Source organism: Phyllobates terribilis, unplaced genomic scaffold (assembly GCF_046119375.1).
Source record: "Phyllobates terribilis strain yellow unplaced genomic scaffold, ASM4611937v1 Scaffold_11__3_contigs__length_659146591, whole genome shotgun sequence".
Lineage (NCBI taxonomy): Eukaryota > Metazoa > Chordata > Amphibia > Anura > Dendrobatidae > Phyllobates > Phyllobates terribilis.
The window spans coordinates 436,711,431-436,737,957 of NW_027362771.1; the positions used below are offsets into that span (position 1 = coordinate 436,711,431).

The window sequence follows — 26,527 nt, forward strand, 5'->3', positions numbered from 1 at the left end:
CATGGCAGAAGGGCCCCTGGATCCACCCAAATGTCCTTTTTAATCTAAACTGCCTGAAACAGATAGTTTGTAGACACCCTAAATCTACTTCAGGGAGTCGTATAGTACTCATTTGGTTAAAGAGGTTTTATGGTGATTTAAAACATTTGCCAAAAAGTAGGGAATGTTCTAAAGTAACAAAATAACCATAACTTACCTAATCAGGGGCAAAAGCAATAAGAAATTGGGCTTTGCTTTTTTATTGTGTAAATAACCCTTTATGTGAACGCTGAAGGTTTTTTTGTCTTACAATAGGTCATTAACAGTATATTGGTGAAGGTCCACCTCCTGGCACTACCAACAGGTGCTGCGTGCCCATCATGTTGTAGTGGCTGTATGTAGTGCTGCAGCTCATGAATGGAGCGGAGCGGCCTTGAGCACCATGTAAAACCTCTACAATATGTACAGGACTGTGCCCGACAAACAATGAAGAGAGTGGGGCACTTGCTGAAGAGGTGCAACCTCTTAAAACAGCTGGTTGCGAGGTTGCATGAAGTCGGACCCCTACAGATCTAAAATGGTTGGCCTATCCTAAGCAGAGGCCATCAAAATCAAAGTCCCTTTCAGTAATACTCCAGGGAACTGTACATACGTCAACTGTCTACAATGTCTTATTACACTATTACATGCATTGTTCCAGGTGCAAGTAGTCAACTCTTAAAATACAGCCAAGCAGATGTGGTGCTGTTTTATGGAAGCCTGCACTCTGCTGATTGCCCACCATCTTGTATTGTATGACTCTGGCATTGTTAAACATAGTGGACCCGATTCGTCACTGCATTTCCATACGTTTTTTGGAGTGAATTTCTCTCAATAAGTAAAGCACCACGGAATAAATGGCGCTATAATAATAAATAATAATAATAAGTGACTTTTTGATTTGCGAGAAACTGACAAATTGCACCTTTATTTAAAGTTTTTGTTTTTTTCTTGGTTTAGCTTTCTGTTTTTTAACGTCACTGTGGCTTTTCCGGATGCTTTAGAAAGTTTCACGAAATGTGACTTTTTTAAAAAAAAGTCGCTCAATTAGACGCAACTCTACTTCAGTATCCCCTGAGAGTGATTTTATGTACGCCAGCCATTTTCTCAAATTTTCTTGCAACATTTTGTGAAGCATACAACTTTTTCCGCTAAAAAGTCACAAAACAGTTAAAGAAAGCAAAAAGGCAATTTGAGGCTTTGAGCAAAATTCATGAATTGCATGCGTATTTGATGAATTTGGAGCAAAAAAAAATCAGCAAAAACCAAAGTCAGAAAAGTGACTTAAAAAAAACACAAAAAAGCAAATAATGAATCGGTCCTAGTGATTTCAGATGTCAGTGGTGGTTAATATCAATGACGTGACTTTGGCTGCTGTAACGCAACATGAGATCAATATTAGTAGATAAGTTTACATCTTGCAAAAAGTTTTTTAGCTGCATAACACGGGAAAGGTAAAATCAATTGCATGACTAGTGACACTGGCAAAGCTATTACGTTATAATGAGAATCAACTTAGCAGCTTGTATCATGATAGCACTCAGTTAATACTCGCAGAGGAAGCACGGAAACACTCACCGATCATATTACACAATCCTTTCCTCACTTCTAAGCTTACAAAATAAGTCATCTTGTTTATTACAAGTCCAAAATGGCAAATGATTAGAAATAACAAGAAACAAGACCGATAAATACTTCTATTTTGGGAATTGTACACGCTGTTCACCCTGATGACCAGATGACACAGTTAACAGGAATGGTACTGGCCCAAAGGCAGAGAATGGAGAAATAGAGGTGTGCCTTTACAAACCATATCTACCATAGGGGAAGGTATGAGAAGCAGTGCGGGATGGGAATCACTAATTTGATACTCACATGTAAAAAATGACCTCCAAAGCTGTTTACGGAGCCTGGAAAATATTTCCACACGATGTGAAAGAAATGAAATTGGGAAATATTTTCAGAGTAGTGAATGTAAATCTGCACCTTCTGATCTGTCATATTATTTTTGCATTGTCTCTACTGTTTGAAGCCATTGTACTGTACTTATATGCTGGAAATGATTAACCCCATTTTAGCATTGAGTGTATATTTTATAGGGCTCATTTAGGTACATATAGTATTTACACTGATCCTTATCGCCTAATTAGTAGGTAGCTTTAAAGGAAAATTCTAACCATAATAGCTGTAAAGTCCATTCAGTCTCCAGCTCCCCTTTATGCTATGATGTCTGCCAGGCGAAGATCTGGAGGCTCATCAGTTGAGTCTTCTAACAGAAAAGTTGCTTATAGAGCTACCAATATACTAAATAAAACCATTTTGCAGGATATGGAACAATTAGCATAGACGTCAATATCCCAGATTTCCTGAGACTCCCGGGCAGATGGGGGCGAGGTTTATTTAAACCCTGGGTGGGCTGGGAGCGATGCCCAGAAAAGTGAGGGGTTCTGGGGAGGATTGGGTTAGGGGCAGTTCTTAAATGTCACTACAAATGTTGGAAACTATGAACTAGTTGGGTTAATACCACTGGGACCACCACAGTCCCTACAAACGAAGAAGTTACAGACCCAATGGCTTCATCATCACACATCAGCACTAATGGATAGGTGCTTTGCAATGAACAGAAGCACACCTCATTCAAATGAAGGGGACAGGGTTGCCGTTTCTGTGCAGAACTGACTATAAAGTTGAGCTTTGGTCTGTTATTAGGATTGGTGAACCCAACAGATCAATGATCACTAATAAGATTGTTATGGTGTATAGTGGAGATGGGATATAGATTGGTGGGAAAACGACTTTCAAGTGTCATGGACCACAAGTGAGTCTGTATAGGGAAGACTCTCAACTGGGCAGTGCATATGGTATTTCATACAAAGACTGCTAAGTGGTAGATGATAGTGCAGCTCAGCAGGCCTATAGGATAGTCACAGTGAGCAGGCAAGTGGATGTTTGGGGTAATGTGCAGCTACACAGCGCCAGGTAAAGGCTGAGCACTCACTTGTAGACCCTTTATGTATTTGCTGAATGTTGGCAATGCAGAGAAATGCAATATGTAGATAAGTCTGACATTATAAGAAGTAATGAGATGGCTGCGGTACAAATGCCCCCCTGGCACACACCGGGCAATCTGAATTATACTGACATTAGGTCTCCAACAGCTGCAAGCCTATTACAATTCAGAGAAGTAAAAGCGATAACATGTCTTCTCTTGAACTTTTTGGCATGTGGCCGTGGCATACTAGGTATTTTCTGATTTCCATTTCCATATTAATTGCCACTTAATCCTTATAATGAGAGATTTGTGCGCTGTCTACGTGGAGAACCTAATCCCAGTCAGCATCTTGCAACAGTACTCAGGTCATTTGGTTAAGGTGGGGAAATGTGGACATAGCTTCTTCCCCACATAGACATTAACTCTGTTTGAATAGGTTTCTTAAGATTTATGTTTGCATACAGTTTTATGGATCTTAACTCCATCATAGCCAGCTGGAGCATGTTTAACAAGACTCACTCCATGATGGCTGGCTCTCCAGATACATCTTCTCTGGCACCATTTGGTTAATCATCATTGACTTCATGTCTGTCTCCTACAAGACTCAGCGGGTTTGGCATTTCAGGGTGTAGTCCTGAACTGGTTCAAACAATACCTCTATTTTATAATGGATAATGAAAAGCATATCAGCCCAACTGTATACAAGCTTAGGAGAAAGGTCAGGGCAACCTGCAAGACACACACAGCTACCAAATACATTCTCCAAGACTGGAGCTGCCAACACAAATAACCCTCAGACTGGATCCCAGCAAAATCCACAGATTCCTCAGCATGTTATCTCTCTGCTTTCCGCCAGGTTCTGGCCGACGTAAACCTGGAGACTTTACTAAAAACAATCAGACCATTTTATGTAATGATGGCCACATGTTTAACGCTCTCTATAACAATCAAATATGAATTCCATACAGATCATCCCTCTCTTCCCTTAAAATAGTCATACTTTACTCACACTTCTCTCCATCTTAACCTGAGAAATGTTATTTTGAGGAGTAATTTGCCAGGAATTCTTTAGAGAAAATCCGATTGCACTGGAAGGCCGTTCTGCAGTTGGGACAAATTTCTTGAATGTGCATCTGAGAAGTCGGACTGGCCCATCGTATATCTGAAATCCACGAATTGGGAATGTCCTAGGTGAAAAATAACAGAAATGTATATCATATATTCAGATTGCATGTGTGCAAGCCTTCCTATCAAAAAGGAGCCATCTAATAATATCTGTCTTATCCCTGTCCTAGGTATTAGAATGTCCTTAGTTTGTGTCATCTCAGTCTATAAGCCAGAATATAAATCATGGTGGAGGACTATAAAAAAGTAGTAAAAATGTTTAAAAGACACTGTAGAAGAATAAGATGTTTTTGACACATCCTACAAAAATATCTTTTATGGAAGCTTGAGATTAGTTAAAGGGGTTATCTGAGAGTTGAAAAACAAAAACTGCAGTAAATGTTATAAAATAAAAAGAAAAGTTTACCCATCTGACAAAACCCCCTGCTGCTGCAGTTCTTTTGCTTTGGTGGTCCCTGACGGTCTCTGTGTATTCTCCAGGAGAAATGATGAGCGGCAGCTCATCGCCAGACTCAGCTGTGATGCCGACACTTACGGCATGTGATGGCTGAGACTGTCACGTGGATGTACACCATATCACTACTCCAGGAAAAAAAACAATACCGGTAGGGACCATTGGAGCATTGGCAATGGAGCAGCAGGGGATTTAAAGGGGTTGCCTCAAATAGATAAATGGGTGAAATTGCAAAATACCTGTAAGAACAAGCACCTTTGAAACTTACCCTTTATTAAAATCCTCTCTGTTCTCAAAAGCGGAGGAATTTTTAATTTTTATAGTGTAGAGCTCATTGCCTATTTTACCAGTTAACATGCAGTCCCAGTCTGGCCGGTTACCTAGGAAAATAGCCTGAGGTGTGAGCAGGTTCTGTGCCTTAAGGTACCGTCACACTTAGCGACGCTACAGCGATCCCGACAACGATACGACCTGGCAGGGATCGTTGCTGTGTCGCTGTGTTGTAAGGGGGAAGACCGGGGTGTAAGTACTTTCAGAGCAAGGGATCCGGAACTGCCGGGGCCGTGCCTCTGGTTGAAGGGGGAAAACAGACTGCGAGCACAGGAGTCAGGTGACTGGGAAGCTGGGGGCATGTCCAGAGTGAGAGCTGGGAGGTCAGGTGACTGGGAAGCTGGGGGAGTGTCCAGAGTGAGAGCTGGGAGGTCAGGTGACTGAGACACTGGTGACGTGGGTAGAGAGAGGAAGAGAGGAGGACGTTTGCACGGGAAAGTGGAGCAGCGTGAGAGGGTCCAGGCTCCTGGCTCCAGGACTGGGAGCAAGAGCTGAGTGCAGTGGACCGGAGGAGTCAAGCCGACTAGAGAAGAGACGCAGGGTCGGTGGAGCCGGGCACGTGAGGTGCCGTGTTATGGACTAGGGGCTCAGCGGGTAAAACCGGAGACCGCCCGCTGTCATCAGAAGACGGAGCATTGTTTGGGCGGTGAAGCCTGAAGAAATCAACACCGGCCTCAGCTGGCAACTGCCTTGTGAGGAGCAAGAGTCAGCTAAGTGAAAAAACTGTCGATTATAACCAGTTCACTCTGCTACATCCAGTTAAACTGTGAACTGTCAGTGATAGACTTTTACCTGCTTTTCCCTTGTTTTTCCCCCATATTTTCCCGTGTTACTCCCTGTGTGGAGATTGACCCTGTTATTATAAACCTCCCCTGTTTATTAACCCCGTATTGGCTGCTCTGTGTTTCTGTATCACTGCATCTAAAGTACCCGTGTTACAGTGTGGTCGCTGGTGAGATGTCAAACAGTCAGATCTTCCCAACGACGCAGCAACGATACGGCGACCCGTAACGATCTGTATAACGATGCAACGCAAATGCACGCCTATGTGTCTCAGTTCTGAGTCGCCAACGAGGTCGTTGGTAAGGTGTCAAACACACCGATGCATGCTACCCAGCGGGACCTCAACGATCAAAAAATGGTCCAGGCCATTTCGACACGACCAGCGATCTCACAGCAGGGGCCTGGTCGCTGCTACGTGTCAAACGTAGTGAGATCGCTTGTGACTCAGCAGCGATCTCGCTTAGTGTGATGGGGGCTTTACTATTTGGTCACACCGCTCTCAAGAGATCTGGATCACTCAATCCAGCCAACTTCAGTCCCCTGGGGCTTTTCCCGTGCTGCAGAGGCAAAGCCCCAAATGCTAACAGCCTGGGAGAGACCACAGTTCAACTCTCAATCTTATGAAAACCCCTTTATCATATGAGTAATATTACTTATTAATTTCTATAACATTTCCAGCAGCTAATATAATTTCTTATGCTTTTCAACGAGCCTTTTAAGATGCATAACCATAAAATTAATATTAATTTTTATATTGCTAAACTGGTGTGGCCAAATAGTAGGAATGGACCTGACGATGATTTTAAAAAAGAAACGTACTTGTTTCGTGGCAGCGACCTGTGTTCACCTGATCCGCCACGTCCCCAGTAGCTGTTCTGTCCGCCGTATGAGCCCACATTGTCACTTTCCCCTACAAAGATGGAATCTGTTATCTCCAGACTTGATCCTTCATCTGTTGGGAATGTTCCATCACTGGAAATAATAGATATAGTATTATAGCACTAAACATACAATAAACGCTACAATTTTATCCTGACAAAAAAATGTATAACTTCTCCAGGAGAAATTTACAAAACTGAGAACCGTCTATAAAATAATGATAGATATTGCGATACTAGCAACGGTATGCCAGGTCTTCATCCCAAGTATTACATTTCTAGGAATGTAATTATGAGGTGTGAAAACGACTGGTTCATTGCCAGGTATTACTGAGAGGGAGAAGGCTTAGCTGCAGGAAAGAAGCCTAGTACAAGATGTGCATACATTTACTGGTGATTCATGGCCCGGAGCAGACCTCACCAGCTGCACAAGCCTTGGTAGCTGGAGCAGGAGAGGAGCTGCATCTCCCAGATGGATGAAGTGACAGAATGAGAGAGGAGTGGCGAACATGTAAAGACTAAAGTGCTCATTTCCTTGTGAAAACACTTTAGTGTTTCCAAGTTCTAGGTGGCAGAATTAGAGTAGGGAAATGAAAATAAGACGTAGCAGTGATAATATAATAGCCCTATTACTAGTACGGGAGAAACACTAAGCGACTTTCCCATGTCTGTTACATGCCCTAAAATACGCATTATCTCATGATAAATGGACAATTACCTGGCTAATGTAAGTCCAATCCCATTGTCTGAAAACCTAGAAGAGCAGAACGGTCATAACATTAGAGCGAGGAAACTCCGTAACAGACACGGCTCTGTGGTGGGTTATAATCACAATAAGGGCTCATTCAGATGTCAGGGATTTTCTCATATGCAAAAAATGATCTGTGTTATCAGAGTTTCATCACCTTTTCTCAGATGAAAAAAAGAAACAATGGAGGTTGGTCAACTTTCTCTTATCGAAAAACAGACAGCATGGCTTCAGAAAGCTGTCCGATTTTTTCATGGACCCATAGACTTGCATTGGTCGGATTGATCAGAGACTCGGATTAAAATCGGACATGTCTCTTTACAGACAGATCACTCTGTCTGTGAGAATACACAAACATGTGAACAGCCCCATAGACTATAATAGTTATGAATTCAAGGATAGAACTCGGACACGATAACTGATGTCTGAATGACTCCTCACACTTGTACATTCGTCATACGTCTCTAGTTTTGCCCTAAAAATTATTCCAACAATAACACACACTAAAATGAAAAAAATCTAATACAGAAGACCAAATGAGGCTTTGGGGTGCACTGTCTATAATCCCATGTTACTTCAAAATAAAGTAAAAGTAATGAGAAAGTTTTACACAAGTAAATCTAATGTAACTGAACACTAAATGCCTCGTACTTGTGTAATATATGTTAGCCAACTATTTTATTCCCGTTCTTGCAAGTGGTGTAATTTGACCCCCAGACCAAATTTGGTTTTACTCTCTATATTGTAAGGTAATAACTCTGATTAACGCGTAATTTGGAAATCCAGTGACCTGATTGGCTGCTGTACTTAAATCTTCCATGTTCCTCTAGGCTTTTTATATTACCCTCATCATGGTAATATCTTTTCACAAAACAACTAATAAATATCTTACCCTGAGTTCCGGAAAATTATGTCACCACCCCTGGCCCATGCACCATGATCATTGTTCTTGAAGGCTATGAGTCTGTCAATGAGAGCGGGCACTCGAGGCTTGGCTGGGTCTGAATCCTGGTGAGGACGGAAACTAAGAAACAAATGAAACCATTTAGCTTGATGTATGAGAGAAGAGACAATTTCTATGAATAGATCAGTAGTATATTAGATTTATATATAAAGAGAAGTATTCAAGGCACCAAAGCGATCCCGTGATCAACTCTTTATTGGTCAAAATACATAGTCAAACCAAGAAAAGTGAAGTTTTGGCCATAATAAGGCCAAAACCAATTAACCAAATTATACCTTGGCTTGACATTGGCCATATTGTGGCTAAAACTTTGCTTTTCTTAGCCTATGTATTTTGACCAATAAAGATTACGAGATTGCTCTGATACCTTGGATACATTTCTTTGTGGATTCATCAGCAACCAGGTGACGTACATGTGGACAAGGGCTGAGAAGGACTGAGACCACGCTAATGGACACCCAGCCATGGCGAACTATATGAATGAAATGTCCAGCTCAAACAGGGAAGCCACACCACTATCTGCACAGAGCGCAAAAAAACTGAAACAAAAACCTAAAGAGATGAACTGGAATGTAAGTTGGCGTGCATGCAGCGTGTAGGCGCATGTTCACACTGGCCACTAAACAGACAAAACCTAAGATAAAAACATAATAATCACATACCCAGCAATAAATAAATTATTAGCAATAGTGCATGAAAATAATATATTCACATGTACGTCACTTGAAAAATGGTAAGGTTTTAATACTAGAAGTTAGGACCGCCCCAAATAGGGTCACCGTGTCGTGGTGAGATGGCTTTTACATTTTTTTTATCAAAAATATGTTAACTAAGCACCTTATATTATTTTCATGCACTATTGCTGTTTATTTACTGCAGGGTATTTGCTTATTATGTTTTTATCTTGGGTTTACACAATGCATACACACCAACTTATGTTCCAGTTCATCTCTTTACGTTGTTGTCTCAAATAAGTACAGTGTTAGTAAAGTGGAGAGTAGGAAGTCCGTAAGAATTTCAGAATTATACATAATTGTGGAATATTAAAGCATAATTTAACTTTACTTATGCCAAACATAAAGCAAGTACCCCAAACCAATTAAGCAATATCTGTTAGGTAACAACATTTCAGAAAACAATCTATCATGATTGTGAGTAGCACAAAGGCTATTTGCAATGTAATGATTCAGTACTCACCGAGCATTATCTACAGTTAGATATTCCCTAGGGTTTTCTGCACTTGCCACTGTTGTCTTCACACCTTTCCCGATAAATAAACCAGCCTAAAAAAAGAAAACAATTCACAACCTACGTTAAATGACATTTATAAAATTACTACATGAGAGAGTATATACTATCTTAAGACTTGCCTTGAAGTTGGAATGTACTCTGTTATTGAGGAATATTCCCAGGGGAGTAAATTCTGACTGCCCTTCTGGATATACGCCCTCCGAAAGACCAGATGGTACTCGATGGAATATGAACCAAATACCGACATCCTGTTGAGCCAACAAATACTGATTGTGAGAACATACATGCCGGAATGGGTATCAACAGCATGAATCATTGTAGGATAACTCTGGACTCTTCAGATGCCATTATAGTATCAGACTTTATGCTGTGACGTTGCCCTTACTCACCTGCGCTCCACCTGCGGCGTTCCCAATTAGATTGTTATTAGGGTTCGAAATCCAAAATGTACTGACGGCCCTAGAAATAGTAAGAAATATTACCAAATAGTCCACGCCGGTGAGCCTTTATGCTGTCTGAAACTCTTATTTTATGCAGATTATTAATGTACAACAGTTTACCAATTTATAGAATACGTTACATGAATACATTTTATTATAAAAGAATATTGCACTTTTCAAAACTTACATGCATTCTGCACTGGGCACAGGGATATAATCTCCATAGACATGTTCTCGCATTGACAGACACATGGTCTCATTGCGATCAGTAGGCAGGATAGTGCCAGCCTTTGTGACCAATCCTAAATTATGGTAGAAGGTGTTCTTTTGCTCTACACCATCTTCTAGGAAGAAACAGTGGCCAAGTGTGTCGTAGCCTATTGTATCCCTTATCTGGAATTACAGGAAAAGAAGACAATGGTACATCAAAAATAAGAAATCACCATAAAGTTATTATATATTGTTTGCCCTAATTATCAAAAGTCAGTAATCATAGCCAGAGATAGGCTGAACGAACACATGTGATTAAAATCCAGGGTGAAATAGGAAATATTCAGATCAATGGGAAACAAGTCACATTAGAATTAGACAGCATCTAATGACACACAGCAATGTCTCGAAAAATAATTAGCATGAACATACCAAGAGACCATTGGTTCCATGAATAGCGACACATCTGGAAAAGCAATGATGGATGGCCAGATTATCAACGTACGTTGGAGGGTTATATCCACCTTCCTCATCCACGGCTCCTGTCATATGAAAATGCACCGGGTAACTTCCTAATATCTGCTGCCCCATGTTGGTGAGCTCCAATCCGGACAGGTGAACTGAAGCAAAGTGTCTCTGAATCTACAGAAGACAGGTTACATAAATTAATATTTTTATAAAAAATAAATAAAATCTAACAAATAATTTACAATTTTTTTTTAAACAGCATTCCTATAATGGAAATTACAAGATTACACTATTGAGACTGTAATACAACGATAATCCTGGTTCATAACCGTTCAATGCATTTCATTTATGTCTATGTGAAAACTTTTGAGATTAAGGTAATTGATCAGGTTGTAGTTTATGATATGGCTTTTCTCTAGGGGCTCATCAGACGATCTTGAAGGGGTTGTCCACTACTCGGACAACACAAACCCTTCTCAATACCTATATTTCCCTCCCGTTTAATAATAACACTTTTACTCACCGGCGCCATTCCAGTGGTGTCGGCACTGTCTCACCAGGGAATATCGTGTGACATTGTTATGAGAGAGCTGCAGCGCTCATTTCCTCCGAATGTATGTGATTTGTCTGGAGGCAGGAGAATGAAGCTAGTGCTGATTGACCACAGAGATTGTGTGACATAACAATGTCATGTAATCCCTAGGAAAGCCACTGGAACAGCGCCGGAGGGGAGTATAAGTGTTAGTATTTTACAAGGGGAAAACATGAAGCTTGAGAAGGTGTTGTCTGAGTAGTGGACAAAGCCTTTAATATAACACCAAGGCCTCATCAGACAGACCAAGATCATTCGTGGACCTCAACCTTTTTTAGTTAAAGTCCATACTATCAGATATCAGACTCTCCCCTACCATGGAAACCTTCAGAAAGAACCTGAAGACCGAGCCCTTCCGACAAGCCTACAGTAACCCTCGTTCCACCATACCGCTGCACGACCAGCCCTACCCTCACCTACTGTATCCTCACCCATCCTTTGTAGACTGTGGCCCTCGTGGGCAGGGTCTTCTCTCCTCCTGGACCAGTCGCGGACTCATTTTGTTCAAGATTATTGTAAGTGTTTTTGCTATGTATACCCCCTTTTTCACATGTAAAGCGCCATGGAATAAATGGCGCTGTAATAATAAATAATAATAATATTCAAATTAAAAACACTTCTCAATTTATTTATTTTTATGTCCTGAACCCAGTATAGCATCACTTAAGTGCACAATGAATCTTGTATGCTGCTAAATACAGATTGCTGCAGCCGTGAAAAGGAATGTGCAGAATGTAATCTATTCTATGAAAACTGTCTACCTAGTTGCACCTCACCATCAACAATATGAGGCCTCACAGATTGAAAAGCAAATACATTTTACCTTAATTTGGCCTCCAAAGGTGTCATAATTGAAGAACTGGCAATGGTTATGACCATAACAAGAGGCTTCCATTTCTCCCTCTATACGAATATTGCGTGTGAGAAGTCCAACCTCTGCTCTCATATCAATGCCATCAACTACTTCTCCAATATGCAAGTACAGGGGGTAGCCTGGAGAACAGATTCCACAACTGTATTAAAAGTAAGCAATTACTCAATATTTATTTTAATTTGATTTATATAACTTAAAGGTGTCCTCAAAAACAAAGTGAGAATAGCTTAAAACTCAGAGCACACTACTTGCACATACTTTGTAATATTGTTGTTGGGTCATAGGGATCATGACTGTATGGCTAGACAGGCTGGGCAGAATTTCTTTATATTGCAAAAAACCCAAATATGAAAATGCTCTGCAAGTAAGCAAACACTTTGCCTTTTAGGACAGCTGGAGATTACATACTGGAGATCAAGAACACCATTTTATTTATGTGACTCACTTATACAGCACCATTAGTTCCACAGCGCTTTACAGACATCATCATTACTGTCCCCATTAGGGCTCACAATCTGAATAAGTAGTCTTTGGAGTGTGGGGAAACACAGGGAAAACATACAAACTCCTTGCAGATGTCGTCCTTGGTGGGATTTGAACCCAGGACCCCAGTGCTGCAAGGCTGCAGTGCTAACCACTGAGCCACCGCACAAATACCATTTTATATGCTCATTGGGGATCTCTTTATTATAAATTACAAAATTTTCCTATGCTATTGATACAGTAATACAATCAGAGTGTTTGCACTTCTAAAAGTATAAGCTAATAACAATAAATCTTCACAGCATGTGGAAAAGAGAGACAGCCCCAGCCAAAAGTAAATGTCTCTTGTGATGCCATCTAGTGGTCAATATAAAAATTGCACTGTTTCAGAACTGACTTTATAGGCATAGCCATAAAAAATGTGTAAAACAACCACCACTGTCCAAAACTGGGAGTAAAAATATACAATGTTCTACAATTTATATATGTAGAATTATTCCGCAGTATTGGAGGTGAACAGAACATATTCAGAATCTCAGTACAAGTGTTTGTTTAGCTCTTCTACATAATGAATATATGAACTGACATGTACAGTGAAACAGATCTAAAGTCTACAATCATTTCCAATAACGGGGGACTACATCTAATTATATACATCAGGTACATGTGGTAAGACATGGAGCACATGGTGAACTGAGAATTGCGTTGATGAGAATAAATGGCGCCATTTTTATTATAAGTGAATATCCCATCGAATAGTAATTAATTAAGACATGATAATATGTTAAAAATGCAGATGCATTTCTGACAAGTGTCAGGAAGCTACTACCCTGTGAAAGTAAAAATGATTAATGATTTTAAGCTGAGACTTTACAAAGTATTTTCTTACCATCAATTTTAACCTGATTGCTTTTACATTCGGGGCAGTGGAGCAGATTGAATTCTTCAGCTTGATGCATTGAGTAATCAGTGCTGGCAATGACGATCCTGTTACCAGGCAACCAACTTGTAATATCATCCGCTAATGTCAGGATGATGCCCCTGGACACCGCCACTCGGAACCCATTCCGCGGAACTCCTGATAGGTGAGAGAGCAAGTGTTAAGACCTGGGACAACTAGATGGCACGTCCCCAATATTACTGTACAAACTTTAGATTGTGCTTACAATAGTATTTATCACTAATCTATAGACAATTACATGCTGATGTGAGAAAGTGCAATTATTGGAAATCTGTCAACTTGCATATCTATCTATGTTCATATAGATATTATAGAATGCCAACATATTCTGCATTATTTTGCCTGTACCAAGAAAACAATAAAAATTGTACATTTATCAACATTACAAGTTATGTGTCAATACATTGTATGTGACAGTATATTGTTACCTTTTATCCACCCGCTGTAGGCAGTAACTGTAAAATATACTCCTCCATAAGTCTGAAACTCTCTTGTTGCAATCGCAAGTCCAGTTGTCCCATTGGATTCATAGTGTTTTCTGTCCTCATTTACTTTTAATGGGCCTTCTGCTAAAATACCGACCAATGCCCATGGCTGTCTAAAAAAACCCCCATAAAATATTATCACACCAGTATAAAACATAAAGAACGTTACATATTTTTACATGTTATTAAAGGGCATTTGTCAGTAGTATTATTGGATGTAATTATCCATTTTATATAATATTGATTGCATATATGGTGCTATATGAGAGGAACATCGGCTTGCATAGAAATGAATGCTTCTTACAATATATGGTGCGGGTGAAAGTGAAGGGTGACATCTACTATTCTAATATTTTAAACCATATGAACTTATTTTATAATCTTAAAGTGAATCTGTCAGTAGGATCAACCCTCCTAAGTCGTCTATTTGGGCATGTAGGTCAATGGAAGCTGAATAAAATGATACCTCTATATCTGCAATCCGATGTCTTATTCCAGAGAAATCCACATTTTTCTTAATATGTAAATGAGCTGTTAGGATCTATGGGCCGGACATAGATCTCCCTCAGAATCTGCCTCTAGAGCTTATTTTAAATGAAAGTAGGTGTTACCAGTGTGAGACACGTAAATCAGGAGAGCAGACTGTCAGTCATTACATGTCTCACACTGGTAACCCTCCCTTTCATTTAAAATAAGCTCTAGAGGCAGATTCTGGGGGAGATCTATGTCCGGCCCATAGATCCTAACAGCTCATTTACATATTAAGAAAAAGGTGGATTTCTCTGGAATAAGACATCGGATCACAGATATCAAGGTATCATTTTATTCAGCTTCCTATGGACCTACATACCCAAATAGATGACTTAGGAGGGTTGATCCTACTGACAGATTCCCTTTAATATTATAAAATAAGTTCATACGGTTTAAAATATTAGAATAGTAGATGTCACCCTTCACTTTCACCCGCACCATATATTGTAAGAAGCATTCATCTCTATGCAAGCAGATGTTCCTGTCATATAGCACCATATATGCACTAAATATTGTATACAATGGATAATTACATACTTAACTTTTATAGGATTAGTCTGTCAGAGTTGCAAATTATTATAAGCAAACAAGAACAGAAAACCTTGGAATTCCCTGCGTGTTTCAGATCCGCTCAACCTGTAATTCATCCAATGCTAAGTAAATATTTGGAGCAAAATACATTAGTGTGTAATTGTGTGATAAGGGAAAGTGCGATGCAAGTAATGGCAGTGTGAATAGACCCTGAGCAGGTATTATTGTAGACTTGTCTCTACCCTGACTCTCTTCTCACATTCTTCACATTGCTGTCATTTTTCAGACACAGAAATGAGGTCCAGGTAAGTTGGTGTTTACAGAGTCTATCCCTGATATCTTATCAGCAGCCCAGGAGCTGTCCATGGTAGACTCCCCTGCTCCTACATGCTCTACTGGAGAACCTCTACACCAGCTAGAATATACTGGATGGAAAATGCCTCAGCTCTGGGAAACTTTTCATTAATAGCCTCAATAGACATATGAGCAGACATTATAATATTCAAGACAAGTGCATAGATAATAATACAACCCAACTAATCATTCTGAAACATCACAACAGTATAGCATTCTAGGAGATAGCACCCAGAACATTTATCAATCATAATATACTTATGGCAATATATACTTGGGCAGAATCGTTATATGGAATCCTTTCTCATATGGCTTTAGGCTAGAAGCCACAGTGGCCACACAAACCCAGTAGTAGTCATAATGACATATACTAGATGCCACCTCTCTGGGGCAGGTACTGGGGAAGTGGTATATTGAGATGGTGCTGATACCTGTAAATAGACACCAGCATTAAACAGAGGGCAAAGGAGGACACACCTGAGGATGTCACTCGCCAGCATTCCTTCTGAATAAGTATTTAACATATTCATCAATGACAATGGATAGAAACTGAACAGCTGTCCTGTCAGGCTGGGGTCACACAACTGTATGTTCTCCATCCAAGGAAAATGGTCTGATTATGCTAAGCAAACTCTGATCAGAGTTTTATCAGAGTGGGATCTGGTTTTCTCAGATGTAGAGAATAAAATGAAAAATTCTCCATCTTCTCCATTCTGTCAGTCTGTGAAAATCAGACCACAATGGATTTTTTTCACAGACCCATAGACTTGAATGGCCGAATGTAATATGATAATTGGAAGCAAGTTGTGCATGGTGCAAATTTTGTGGTCTGAGGAAAAAATCGGACATGTGCACAGCGTCATTGAATAACTGAGTGCAATCCAATGTTTTGACGGATCACACTCGGACAGAAACTACGGTCATCTGCACAACCCTTAGGCTCACTTTATATATACTTATATATATGTATACTTATATATACTTTACATATATATATACATTTATAACCAAATAAACCAAAATTATTATATATTGTTGTTTTAATGGTCTGTCAACCACAGAAATTATTTTTTCCCCTATAAATTTGTTCAATTCTAGCAAAATGTGGGTTCAATGGGTGGGTGCTCAGTTCATGTTCATTTTTCTCTACATTTTTCTCTGCTGTCATATCTACAAAAATAACCCAACATTTAGCTACACAACACAATCCAATCAGTTGGCTTTAAGCTTCCAATTTTTATGGGGGGATCTGGGGGGTTGAATGACCAAGACCACTATATTATTCTACACAGTAAAAAGAAATCCTGAAATCTGACAGATTCAGTTGAAATTAATCTTATTTATTAGGATCTATTATTCTTACACTTTTACTCCAATCAAAAGGGATCCATGAGAAAGAAAAAAAACATGATCCAAGTGTGAACCAAGCCTATGCCACCAAACTATAACCATTCATGTTTGGTTAGAAATTTAAGGGAAAATTCATCCCAAGTCAAACAACCCCTGTCTAAACTCATCATACTTCATTAACTGCAGCAATTTATCTCCAGTTGTTTTGAAACTACAAACCCTAGCTTGACGGAACTTGTAGAACCACGCAAACTGGTTCCTATAAGTGACCTATCTTTGACTAAGATCAAAAAATCACATCTATATATATAACCCAGGCTGACAATACACTTCATAGCAGATAGAGGTCTCAGGTGGCATGGATTTATGAAAAGTAGGTCATATAAGGTTACCTGTAGCCCAGATGATAGATGTATCTGCTGCTCAGAACTTCTCTCAAGTATCTTCTCACATCTGGACTTAAACTCTTTGCAGCCGAGTCTCCGACTGCTGCGGCCACCACCTTACCAGGACTCTGTTTGGACAAGAAATCTTCCAGTCTCCTTCCTTCTTCCAGAAACATGTGGGTATCAAACCTTTCAGCAGCTTCAACATGACCAGTCTCTGGATCAATAATCCTTATATTGATACCCCGGCTTCCCCAGTGTTTTTCCCATTTGTATGATCCATAACGGAGGCCACCAGGATGCAGAGTTGCATCTAACTGTGTCCATGATAAAGGTCTTCTTCCATGTAGTTCCAATATTCCTCCTTCATCTACACCAATAAATTTCTTCCCAAAGTCACCTATGTCATCCCCCTCGGTAGACTTTCCATACAGAGATATAGTTGCATCAGAGCTATAGGGACACTGGGCTGACCCAATGTGTAGAGACCCACCATTTCTAATTAAGATATACTGGGTTCTAAGAGTTATTGGTATTTGGTCATCAGCAAAGACTAAAGACCCTGAAACACAAAAATCAGTGCTATAAAACCTGCATAATAATGCCTATGGCACAGTTATCAGCATATTGATTCATCCGCATCCTCTGATCTATATGTTTTGTCCATTCTTATGCTGGATTAAACAGAAAAGTGTTCATTTGCCATGAACATAAAACTTGTGTTTAATTTGACAGGAGATTAAAGATAGTGAAAAGGTATTTCTGGCAAAAGTTTATCTCAAGCCTTGCCAACAATAGACAGTGAAGAAAAGTGTAATCCAGCAGAAATCAACCACAAATGCCCAACGTGCAAACATCATTTCACATTGATGAATCACTAAATGCCAGAGAGTTGAGGGTCATATTTTACAGGGCACGTTACCATGCTAATAGGGTAAAACGAAATATTCTGACAAATCCTATATTCCCACGGTATGGATCATGACCGTCACATCATTATTTACCTCCATCCTGAATTATCAATGAGTGAAAGGTGGCTGAAGATTCAAGTTTTAGGGCAAGACCACGTCCTATAACAGCTGACCTCCGTCCATCATGGCCAGGGTGCCAAGGGATGAGATAAGGCTTCTTCCCCGGACACCTGTCTGCAATACATTCTTATATCATACTTAGCCACATTGCTGCTGGCATGGAGGACAGATCGAGACGCATGCAGGACAACATAGACATAGGGGGTTGATTGGAAGATTTGGGGCAAACACAAGAGCTGAAAGCAGAGAGCAGCTTGCACAGAGCAAGAGGAGACCAGCGGAGAAAGCAGCTGTCAGTCCACCCACCTGTTGCCTGCTGCGGTGGTCCCTCTATATAGGACTGCCCTCCTGGGCACCTCCAGCAAGATGAGACTTGGAATAAATGAAACAGTTAAGTGATGGGTGCAAATAAAAAAAGAGCTATGCTGGGAAAACCAAGTCACCAAGGACTGTAGAGCTGCCTGAAAGTCCTGCACCTGCCATGGGACATCTGCCACACTGTGCACTGCCTGTTATTGGAGCCTGAGCTCTCTGTAGCCCACCAATGGAAAGATCACAACTACATCCCCCCGTGTTCCAATAGTGTGCGGAGTCTCACCTGTGCCTGACCTCCCCTGTGTCTGAGAAGAAGTTCCCAGGGATGATGAGAGTTCTAGTAGGTGATCCCGGCAGAGCTGGTCCTCTGCGCTGCTGTGGAGGGCAGTAAACTCTTTCTTATATATAGTGTGTGGTGCTGAGGGCTCTCCTCCCTCTGTCTCTAATGTTACCACCTTTCCTCTATCTCCATCCCTCCTCTTATGTTCCGATCTCTCCCTCCGTTTCATGTCCCCCTTTTCCCTCCCTGTGTACTTCGCTGTGTCTCCGGTAAGCCTCCAGCAGTAACCTCAGCAGTGAGTGCGCACTCCTCCTCCTCCTCCTCCCTGCCGCCGGTGACGCCAGCACATGCTGCACATACCAGGACAGGAGCTGCCGGCGGACACTTGTTGCTGCGCACAGCAGTGCACACAGGCGGCAGGTACCAGACGGGTGCAGGAGGGCACACCTCACCACCATCGGGCCACTTCTCCTCTCCTGTGGAACTACAAGTGACAGCAAAACTCAGGGAATACCTTCAGATCACCACCTGCCCAGAAAAGACTCACTAAATCACAGACACTGTCTATAGAATGTGATTACCTAAGGATGATGTAGAAATCAACTAAAACTCTGCATGCTCTTCACCAGGCAATAAAATGGAACTTAAGGTAGTCTCTCCATTAGATATGTCTATTGTTCCCTGTTATCAGCCATTGTATATTAGGGACAGGCTGACTGTTCGGTTATTTAATGGGATTAGTGGCTGAGAGTCCATAAAACGCCTGACTCCACAATTAGTGCACATAAATTCAACTATAGAAGCAAAACTCAAAGCAGGAATTGCCCTATGTAGCGGAGCTAAGTATTGGCGAAACCCATTCCAAAGGCACAGAACAGCAGGTGATGGTCCTGCTTTTTCTAAGTACCTGTGCACACTGCCCTATGTGCACCCTACGTATACCCTATGTGTGCCCTATGTGTACCGTATGTGTACCGTATGTGTACCCTTATGTGTACCCTTATGTGTACCGTATGTGTACCCTATGTGTACCCTATGCGTACTCTATGTGTACCCTTATGTGTACCCTATGTGTGCTCTATGTGTACCCTATGTGTACCCAAGGTGTACCCTATGTGTACTCTATGTGCACCCTATGTGTACCGTATGTGCACCCTGTGTGCGCCCTATGTGTGCCCTATGTGTACCCTATGTATAACGTATGTGTGCCCTATGTGTACCCTATGTGTGCCGTATGTGTGCCCTATGTGTACTGTATGTGTGCCCTATGTGTACCCTATGTGTACCGTATGTGTGCCCTATGTGTACCGTATGTGTGCCCTATGTGTACTGTATGTGTGCCCTATGTCAACCCTATGTCTACTCTATATGTTCCATAAAGGCAGGAAAATGCTCCATGGATATATGTTATACTGTATGTATACAGGGTCCCTAAACATCTGCAAATCTACTTACAATTGTATAGGATAGTGCAGAATAATATCCGTTTCAATGCAAAGGGTCATCACAAAAATGTATAGTGTGCAGTATACGTTGTTTTTCTTTAAATAGGGCCATATGGCCTTTGTTGAGGTATATGTTGGGAAATCTTTATGATATATACTGCTAACTAACAACTCATTCACAATATGCACTGACTCCTAATAGGGTCCTAATAGGGTCCTGAGTTCTAATAGGGTCCCGAGTCCTAATAGGGTTGTCCAAGGTGGTTGTGCAGTAGCTCCAGAGTGGAGAACGCCACACACAGGCGACACCACCTCTGCAATCATCTTCTGCCTGGATGTGGTGGCCGTTCCACCACTTAGGATTTTGTCCTTGACACAGATGTGAGTCCCAGAAGTGGGACCAGCACATTCATGACATAGGGCGTAGGCTATAAATGGGCAGCATTTTGCTTTGCAGAACTGGGGTCCTGGGTTCAAATCCCACCAAGGAAACTTTCCGTATGTTCTCCCTGGGTGCTCTGGTTTCCTCCAACATGAGAAAGACATACTTATAGGAAATTTAGATTGTGGGGACAGTGATAACAATGTCTGTAAGGCGCTGCGGAATATGACGGTGCTATATTAGTAAGCACAATAAATAATAAATGTCTGAGTGAATCAATAATGGAGCCCTAAAGACGTCCATTACTAACGAGCCTGATCTGAACATACATATGTAATAATTGCAGCTCTCATTATAAACTGCGCTTGGATTTTAGGCTCAGAGATCTTGGAAGGCGAATGTTACAATGCCCCTGCCAGTCATATTTCTTACCATACAAGATGCCAGTATGAGGCAACTCCACTTCTCTCACCCCACAGGTTCGTACATTCCTAACCCCTTAATAATCATTCTTGTGTCATGGAGCTGTTTACTACACGCATGTTTTATTGTGAAAGCGTTACATAAACCATGAAGCAGGATGCTCTGCTGCCCACAGACACACAATTTCGGCAGATGGGCTTTCAAAATGAACTAATGCAACATTGTAATAAAAGAATAAAACCTTTATTGACAACACTGTAAAAATTCTAGAATGAATCAGCAGCGGATTTATCAATAGACATTGTGACGGATGTATTACGGAGGGCTCTGCAACTAATTAACAAAAGTTTCTTAATTTACAAATAGGGATTATCCTGTTTATAAAAATAGATATAAATGTTAATGGGGGTTCTCAGAACAGGAAATATGTCAGATCCAGTACTGATTGTGGGGGCAGGCATTGTCCTAAATTTCCTATCAGTAACCAGACAGAAACCACTGGTTTCGGGGAAAAATAGATTGCATTTAAAGGGGTGTCTCATATGGCTAATCCCTGTTTATATGCCCTATTAGGTGTATGGACATCTAATAGGGGGCCATCTGCTCAAGCTTCCCTCTATGAGCCAGAATGGACAAGTGACTCTCACTCAGACATACTCCAGCTGCCCTTGTATTACATGGATGGCCATTTATCTAGTACTACCAATGCCAATCTGGCCACTATTAGAATCCCCACAGAGGTAGTCATCCAGCTTTCTTAGAGTCCTGAACACAAAATTTGCCTATACATGGCTATATGTGGGAGCAGGGAATGGATCAGCACAAAAATAAACTATTTGGGTATTTTGGAAAGCAAGATATGTTGCAATGAGGCATCTGTCAAAATCCCAGTTACCTGCATTGGGAGGGTTTTTTTTAAGTAAAGTGTGAGTAGGCAACACAGTTTTGATGCTCATATCACAGTTTTACCCGTTAAACCCATTAAAGGGACTCTGTCAGCACAGGATGAGTGTTCAAATCAAGTACAGGTGCTCGGTGCACCATGGTGCAGCCAATGAATACACCTTTCCACCTGCTTGGTTTTCCTGTATCTCCACCCTCCCTTCCTCTTTGATTGACAGCTCTGGCTTCATAGAGCAAGAGGAGGGCGGAGATAAAGGGAAAGCAAGTAGGTGGGAAGGTGTATATAAATAATTGCCCGTGCCATGATGTCCCTTTAACATCCATAGTAATGACCACTTAGTTTGGGGGACACAATTACAAGATAATTGATAAAATCAGAAGCAAATTAACACTCTATTTGAAAAGTCTGCCCAATGTCTGTGGCCATAGCTTTGTCTGCATGCAAGTCTGTAAAAAAAGAGAAGCAGCCATGTGCCAGTACATCAGGGCACGTCATTGCTGGCAGGATAGAAACAAAGACTGAGGAGGTCATCTGCGCTGGATCGGCGTGGACTTGGTGAGGTTGGTATTGTTTTTTTTATTACTGCTGCTATTTCCCTTGTAAGCAGCTACCGGGGAAATGTATTACTACATCCATCCATTTTGGCTATTTATGTAAGGGCAGAGGCAAATAGCCACAGACTCTCTCATCCTAGAGAATCGGGTCCAATATGCAAATTATACTCTGATAAGAGTGTGAACATAGCGTGATTCGATTCTCTTGGATGAGGAGAAGATGGAGAAAATTTTTTCTCCATCTTCATTGTGTCAGTGCATCGAAATTGGACTGCACTCAGATGTCATCCGAGTGCAATGTGATGTTTCCCATGGACTCATTGACTTGCATGGCCGAGTACCATACAAATATTGGATCAAACTCGGGCATGTGCATGGCTCCATAGAATAATGGAGATGAGTGCTATCTGTCAAAATGACGGATAGCACTCGTCCGATTACTACGGCCATCTGCCCCTGCCCTAATACACAGACAGAGAAGAACTATTGAAGTTCAAAATGCAGTTGCCATATATCGATAAAGACAATGTTAGTAATTTTATGCGAAAAAAAGTTCTACTCTTGTACCACAATGTGTCCTGGAAAGCAACATCCTTCATTGCTGTAATAGTGGTTATGTTTATTATTATCTTTGTAAGAGACAGAAATAATGAAATACCTGTTAAATATGTAATGTACAAAGAGGGGTGTCTAAACTGGACAACCAGGGTCCATATCTCATATACAGGTGTCGAAAGGGAAGGTTCACTCTCTGGAGTTTAGCCAGAGCAAAGGGATGCTGCATATGGAGCAACCATGCAGCTGCTGCAAGCGAATTGAGAGACTTACTTTAATTTTTCCTGGCAATAACAGGAAGGACGGCTTGCTTCATTGTGGATTCATATATGTTTTCTGGTGTGGGATGCATGGAACACTTGTACATCTCCTGATGTAAGGAGATGGGCATATTGCCCTGTCCCCCTTGAAGACATCAGTGCTGTGTAAAGTGTAGTGTGCATAATGTCATGCATTATGGTGATGGTGATGTGTAGTGTGAATTCTGATGTGTATTGTAATGTTCTGCACTGTACTGTTGGGAAGCTGAGTTCAAACCAGCAGCAGACAGTGAGTAAGGTAAGACATAGTTAAGTGTTGGGACTAGCCCAGAGAGGGAGGCACTATGTAGAAGGATCACAGAGGACTTCCTGGTAGTGAGTCAGCCACAGCCTAGCATGCAGCTAGAGCAGACGGTTGGTCTGAGTGCTCAGCAAGGCTGCATACAGTGGGTGTTTTGTAGCAAGAGAGAAAGGAAATCGGGATATAGATAGCATGATCCTGAGGAACGGACCAAGACAGAGAGAGAGTTACAGAGAAGCAGAGAGAAGAACAGTGCCAGCTCAGGGGACTGACCAGAGAGGAGAGTAACCAAGTGAGAAGGGTCTGAAGAAGGTACACCTAGCAGGAAGGCCCCGAGTAGCTTATAGCTCTTAAAGGTAATGGGCCAGGACAGAATAGCATGTGAGACTAAGTGACTGTCCAGGGCAAGAGTTCCCTAAGCGTCAGAGAGCTAGAAGCTAAGTCCGGCCATATTGGCAAACCCTCTCCTCCGCTAGGAGATTCAGATGCGGAACCGCAGGAAGAGGAAGCGACTTTCATGACTGTACTGTGGTTCTAAGCTGGGTAGTGATGAAGGAAATAAGACCAGTGGAGGCAGGAATGTGTGAGGTCTAGAAAGTAGCGAGACTGTGTATTGAGATGCTCTGTATTAATGAAGAAACGTGTGAGAAGTTGTGTACCCGCTATCCTGTGTACATAGTTGCCATGCAATGGCTGTTTAGTAAAGCATTGTTTGTTAAGAACTGGTGGTCTCCTTTCATGAAGTGGTTAACATCTGGCCCTGGCAAACCAGCGTCATCGGTTACATGCGGCCTGCACGGGCATAGCACCCTCACAGCACAAGTCCACACACCCAGCCAGGACCCCCATCTTCATGTAACGTGACGGGGCGCAACAGACGAGTACCTCGCCCACAGCTACCGTCCCACGCCACGTTACACTGACATCCAACTTCCATAGCCTTACAGGCAATGCAACAGACCAGTAATGGTCAATTTACAAACTGATATATATATTTGTGCCAATTTGTAAAATGCTCTTTGGATGAGTATTATTTTTACCCCAAATAGCTTGGAAGCCATGTGATATGCATTAAAGTGCAGTCTAAATATAGGGAAAGCTTTAATATTACACTCACATATCCACCATCAATCCTGATACATTTCTTCCCAGGTCAGTAGGCACCTGATAAACTATGGGACGTTCTTCAGATGAAGTGACACAACACATTAGACACAACCACATTGTTTTAAGTTCAGTCATGGTCTCTCGTTCTCTCTCCTATTGGGAAAGCAGCCGTGAAGCATTAGCCTCTGGCATACTATGAACTTCTTTTTATTTGTCCTTGGATGCCCTCCTCTCTCTGTACATGGAGCTCACAGAGTGAGTGGACAATGAATATAGAGAATAAGCATCATGATTTTGGGGATTTTCTCATGATTACACATGCCCCGCCTGTCCAAAACGAAAATACAATTGCAAGAAACAATGAGAAGACATACCAGAGCTATAAGGGTATGATCGTATGATCACATGCAGAAAATGTATTCTATGTGCTCAGTCGCAGTGGCGTAACAATAGTGGGTACAGGGGGTGCAATAGTACCTGGGTCCTGACGTCTAAGGGAGCCCAAAAATTATATTTGGTCCATATGAGAAAACCAATACAATTAAAGAACTGTGGTAGTTGGGAAGTCCTGTTGTATATTTTGTATTGGGGCCCATGAGTTAGAAGTTGCGCCACTGTCTGCAAGATATGTTAATAAATGCATGTTTGCTGGGTGTCCAACTGGTGGAACCCCTAACAAGCACAGGAACATGGGGTCCAAATTTCCCTGTGAGGCCCCTAGGACATGTATTTATTGCATATCTACAGGATGCTCTGCTGATCACAGAGACATAATGTTACCAGAGGGGCTTCTTGTAAAAGAAAAATAAAACATTTATCGGCAACACTGCAGAAATTCCAGCATGAATCAATAGGCATTGTGACGGATACAAGCCAGAAATCTCTGGAACTAATAAACCAAAGTTTCTTAACTTACCAATAGGGATTATCTTATTTACAAAAATGGAGAGGTGATAAATGCATGTCCCCTGGAGGTTCAACTGTTCAAACTCCCAACAAGCACAAGAACAGGGGGTCCAAATTTCCCTGTGAAGCCCCTGTGGACATATATTTATCACATATCCACAGGACGCTCTGCTGTCCAGGCATCCACTATAGTACCTGAGGGGCTCTCATAAGAAATGAATGTAACATTGCATAAGAAGAATAAAAAAAACATTTATCGGCAACACAGCAGAAATTTCATCATGAATCAATAGGCATTGTGACAGATATACCACAGAAATCTCTGGAACTAATAAACCAAAGTTTCTTAACTTACAAACCGGGATTATCATATTTACAAAAATGGGAAGGTGAAAAATGCATATCCACTGGGGGTCCGACTGCTTGAACTCCCAGCAAGCACAGGAATAGGGGGTCCAAATTTCCCAGTGATGCCTCTTTTCACAAACATTTGTCCATATTTTCCTGTGTGATTGGGGCAGTGATGATCATGTGTGACCACCACTGTCATGATTCTGTTGTCAGATTTCCTGGGGCCAGAGGCTCCTTCCCTGTTCCTAAAACTAGGGGTGCCCTAGCTATCCCTGCTCCCCAGATTAATTCTGATGGAGAAGATGCTGGGGCACGTACCTTGCTGAAATCAGCCCTATATCTGTCCAGGGAAGTGGAGAGGAATAGTGTACGTATATACACAAACCAGTCAAACAAGGAAAGATGTACAGGGATAAATGAAAATACCAATTATACAAATATGCACTCACAGAAAACAGAGAGAAACAACGGGGAGAAAAGGAAGGGAAACTAAATAGGAGAGGAT

At 41.4% G+C, this 26,527-nt stretch overlaps 2 protein-coding genes across 4 annotated transcripts in view; both read right to left on the bottom strand.

Moving 5' to 3' along the window:
• Positions 1-19,139, bottom strand: part of CEMIP (cell migration inducing hyaluronidase 1) — a 131,268-nt gene extending 112,129 nt beyond the window's left edge. The window contains exon 1 of the mRNA XM_073653231.1: positions 18,838-19,139. The gene's annotated coding sequence lies outside the window, so the exon portion shown is untranslated. The remainder of the gene's footprint in view (positions 1-18,837) is intronic.
• LOC141166501 (cell surface hyaluronidase CEMIP2-like) overlaps positions 1-26,527 on the bottom strand; it is a 130,428-nt gene that overhangs the window by 24,449 nt on the left and 79,452 nt on the right. For all 3 annotated transcript variants that reach the window (XM_073653230.1, XM_073653228.1, XM_073653229.1), the window contains exons 4-17: positions 18,213-18,353; positions 17,215-17,770; positions 14,000-14,169; positions 13,500-13,688; positions 12,077-12,246; positions 10,626-10,835; positions 10,171-10,376; positions 9,933-10,002; positions 9,663-9,791; positions 9,490-9,575; positions 8,221-8,352; positions 7,299-7,334; positions 6,522-6,674; positions 4,020-4,197 (exon numbers count right to left, since the gene is read on the bottom strand). In XM_073653230.1, the coding sequence (XP_073509331.1) occupies positions 4,020-4,197; positions 6,522-6,674; positions 7,299-7,334; positions 8,221-8,352; positions 9,490-9,575; positions 9,663-9,791; positions 9,933-10,002; positions 10,171-10,376; positions 10,626-10,835; positions 12,077-12,246; positions 13,500-13,688; positions 14,000-14,169; positions 17,215-17,770; positions 18,213-18,353 (2,426 nt within the window). The remainder of the gene's footprint in view (positions 1-4,019; positions 4,198-6,521; positions 6,675-7,298; positions 7,335-8,220; positions 8,353-9,489; positions 9,576-9,662; positions 9,792-9,932; positions 10,003-10,170; positions 10,377-10,625; positions 10,836-12,076; positions 12,247-13,499; positions 13,689-13,999; positions 14,170-17,214; positions 17,771-18,212; positions 18,354-26,527) is intronic.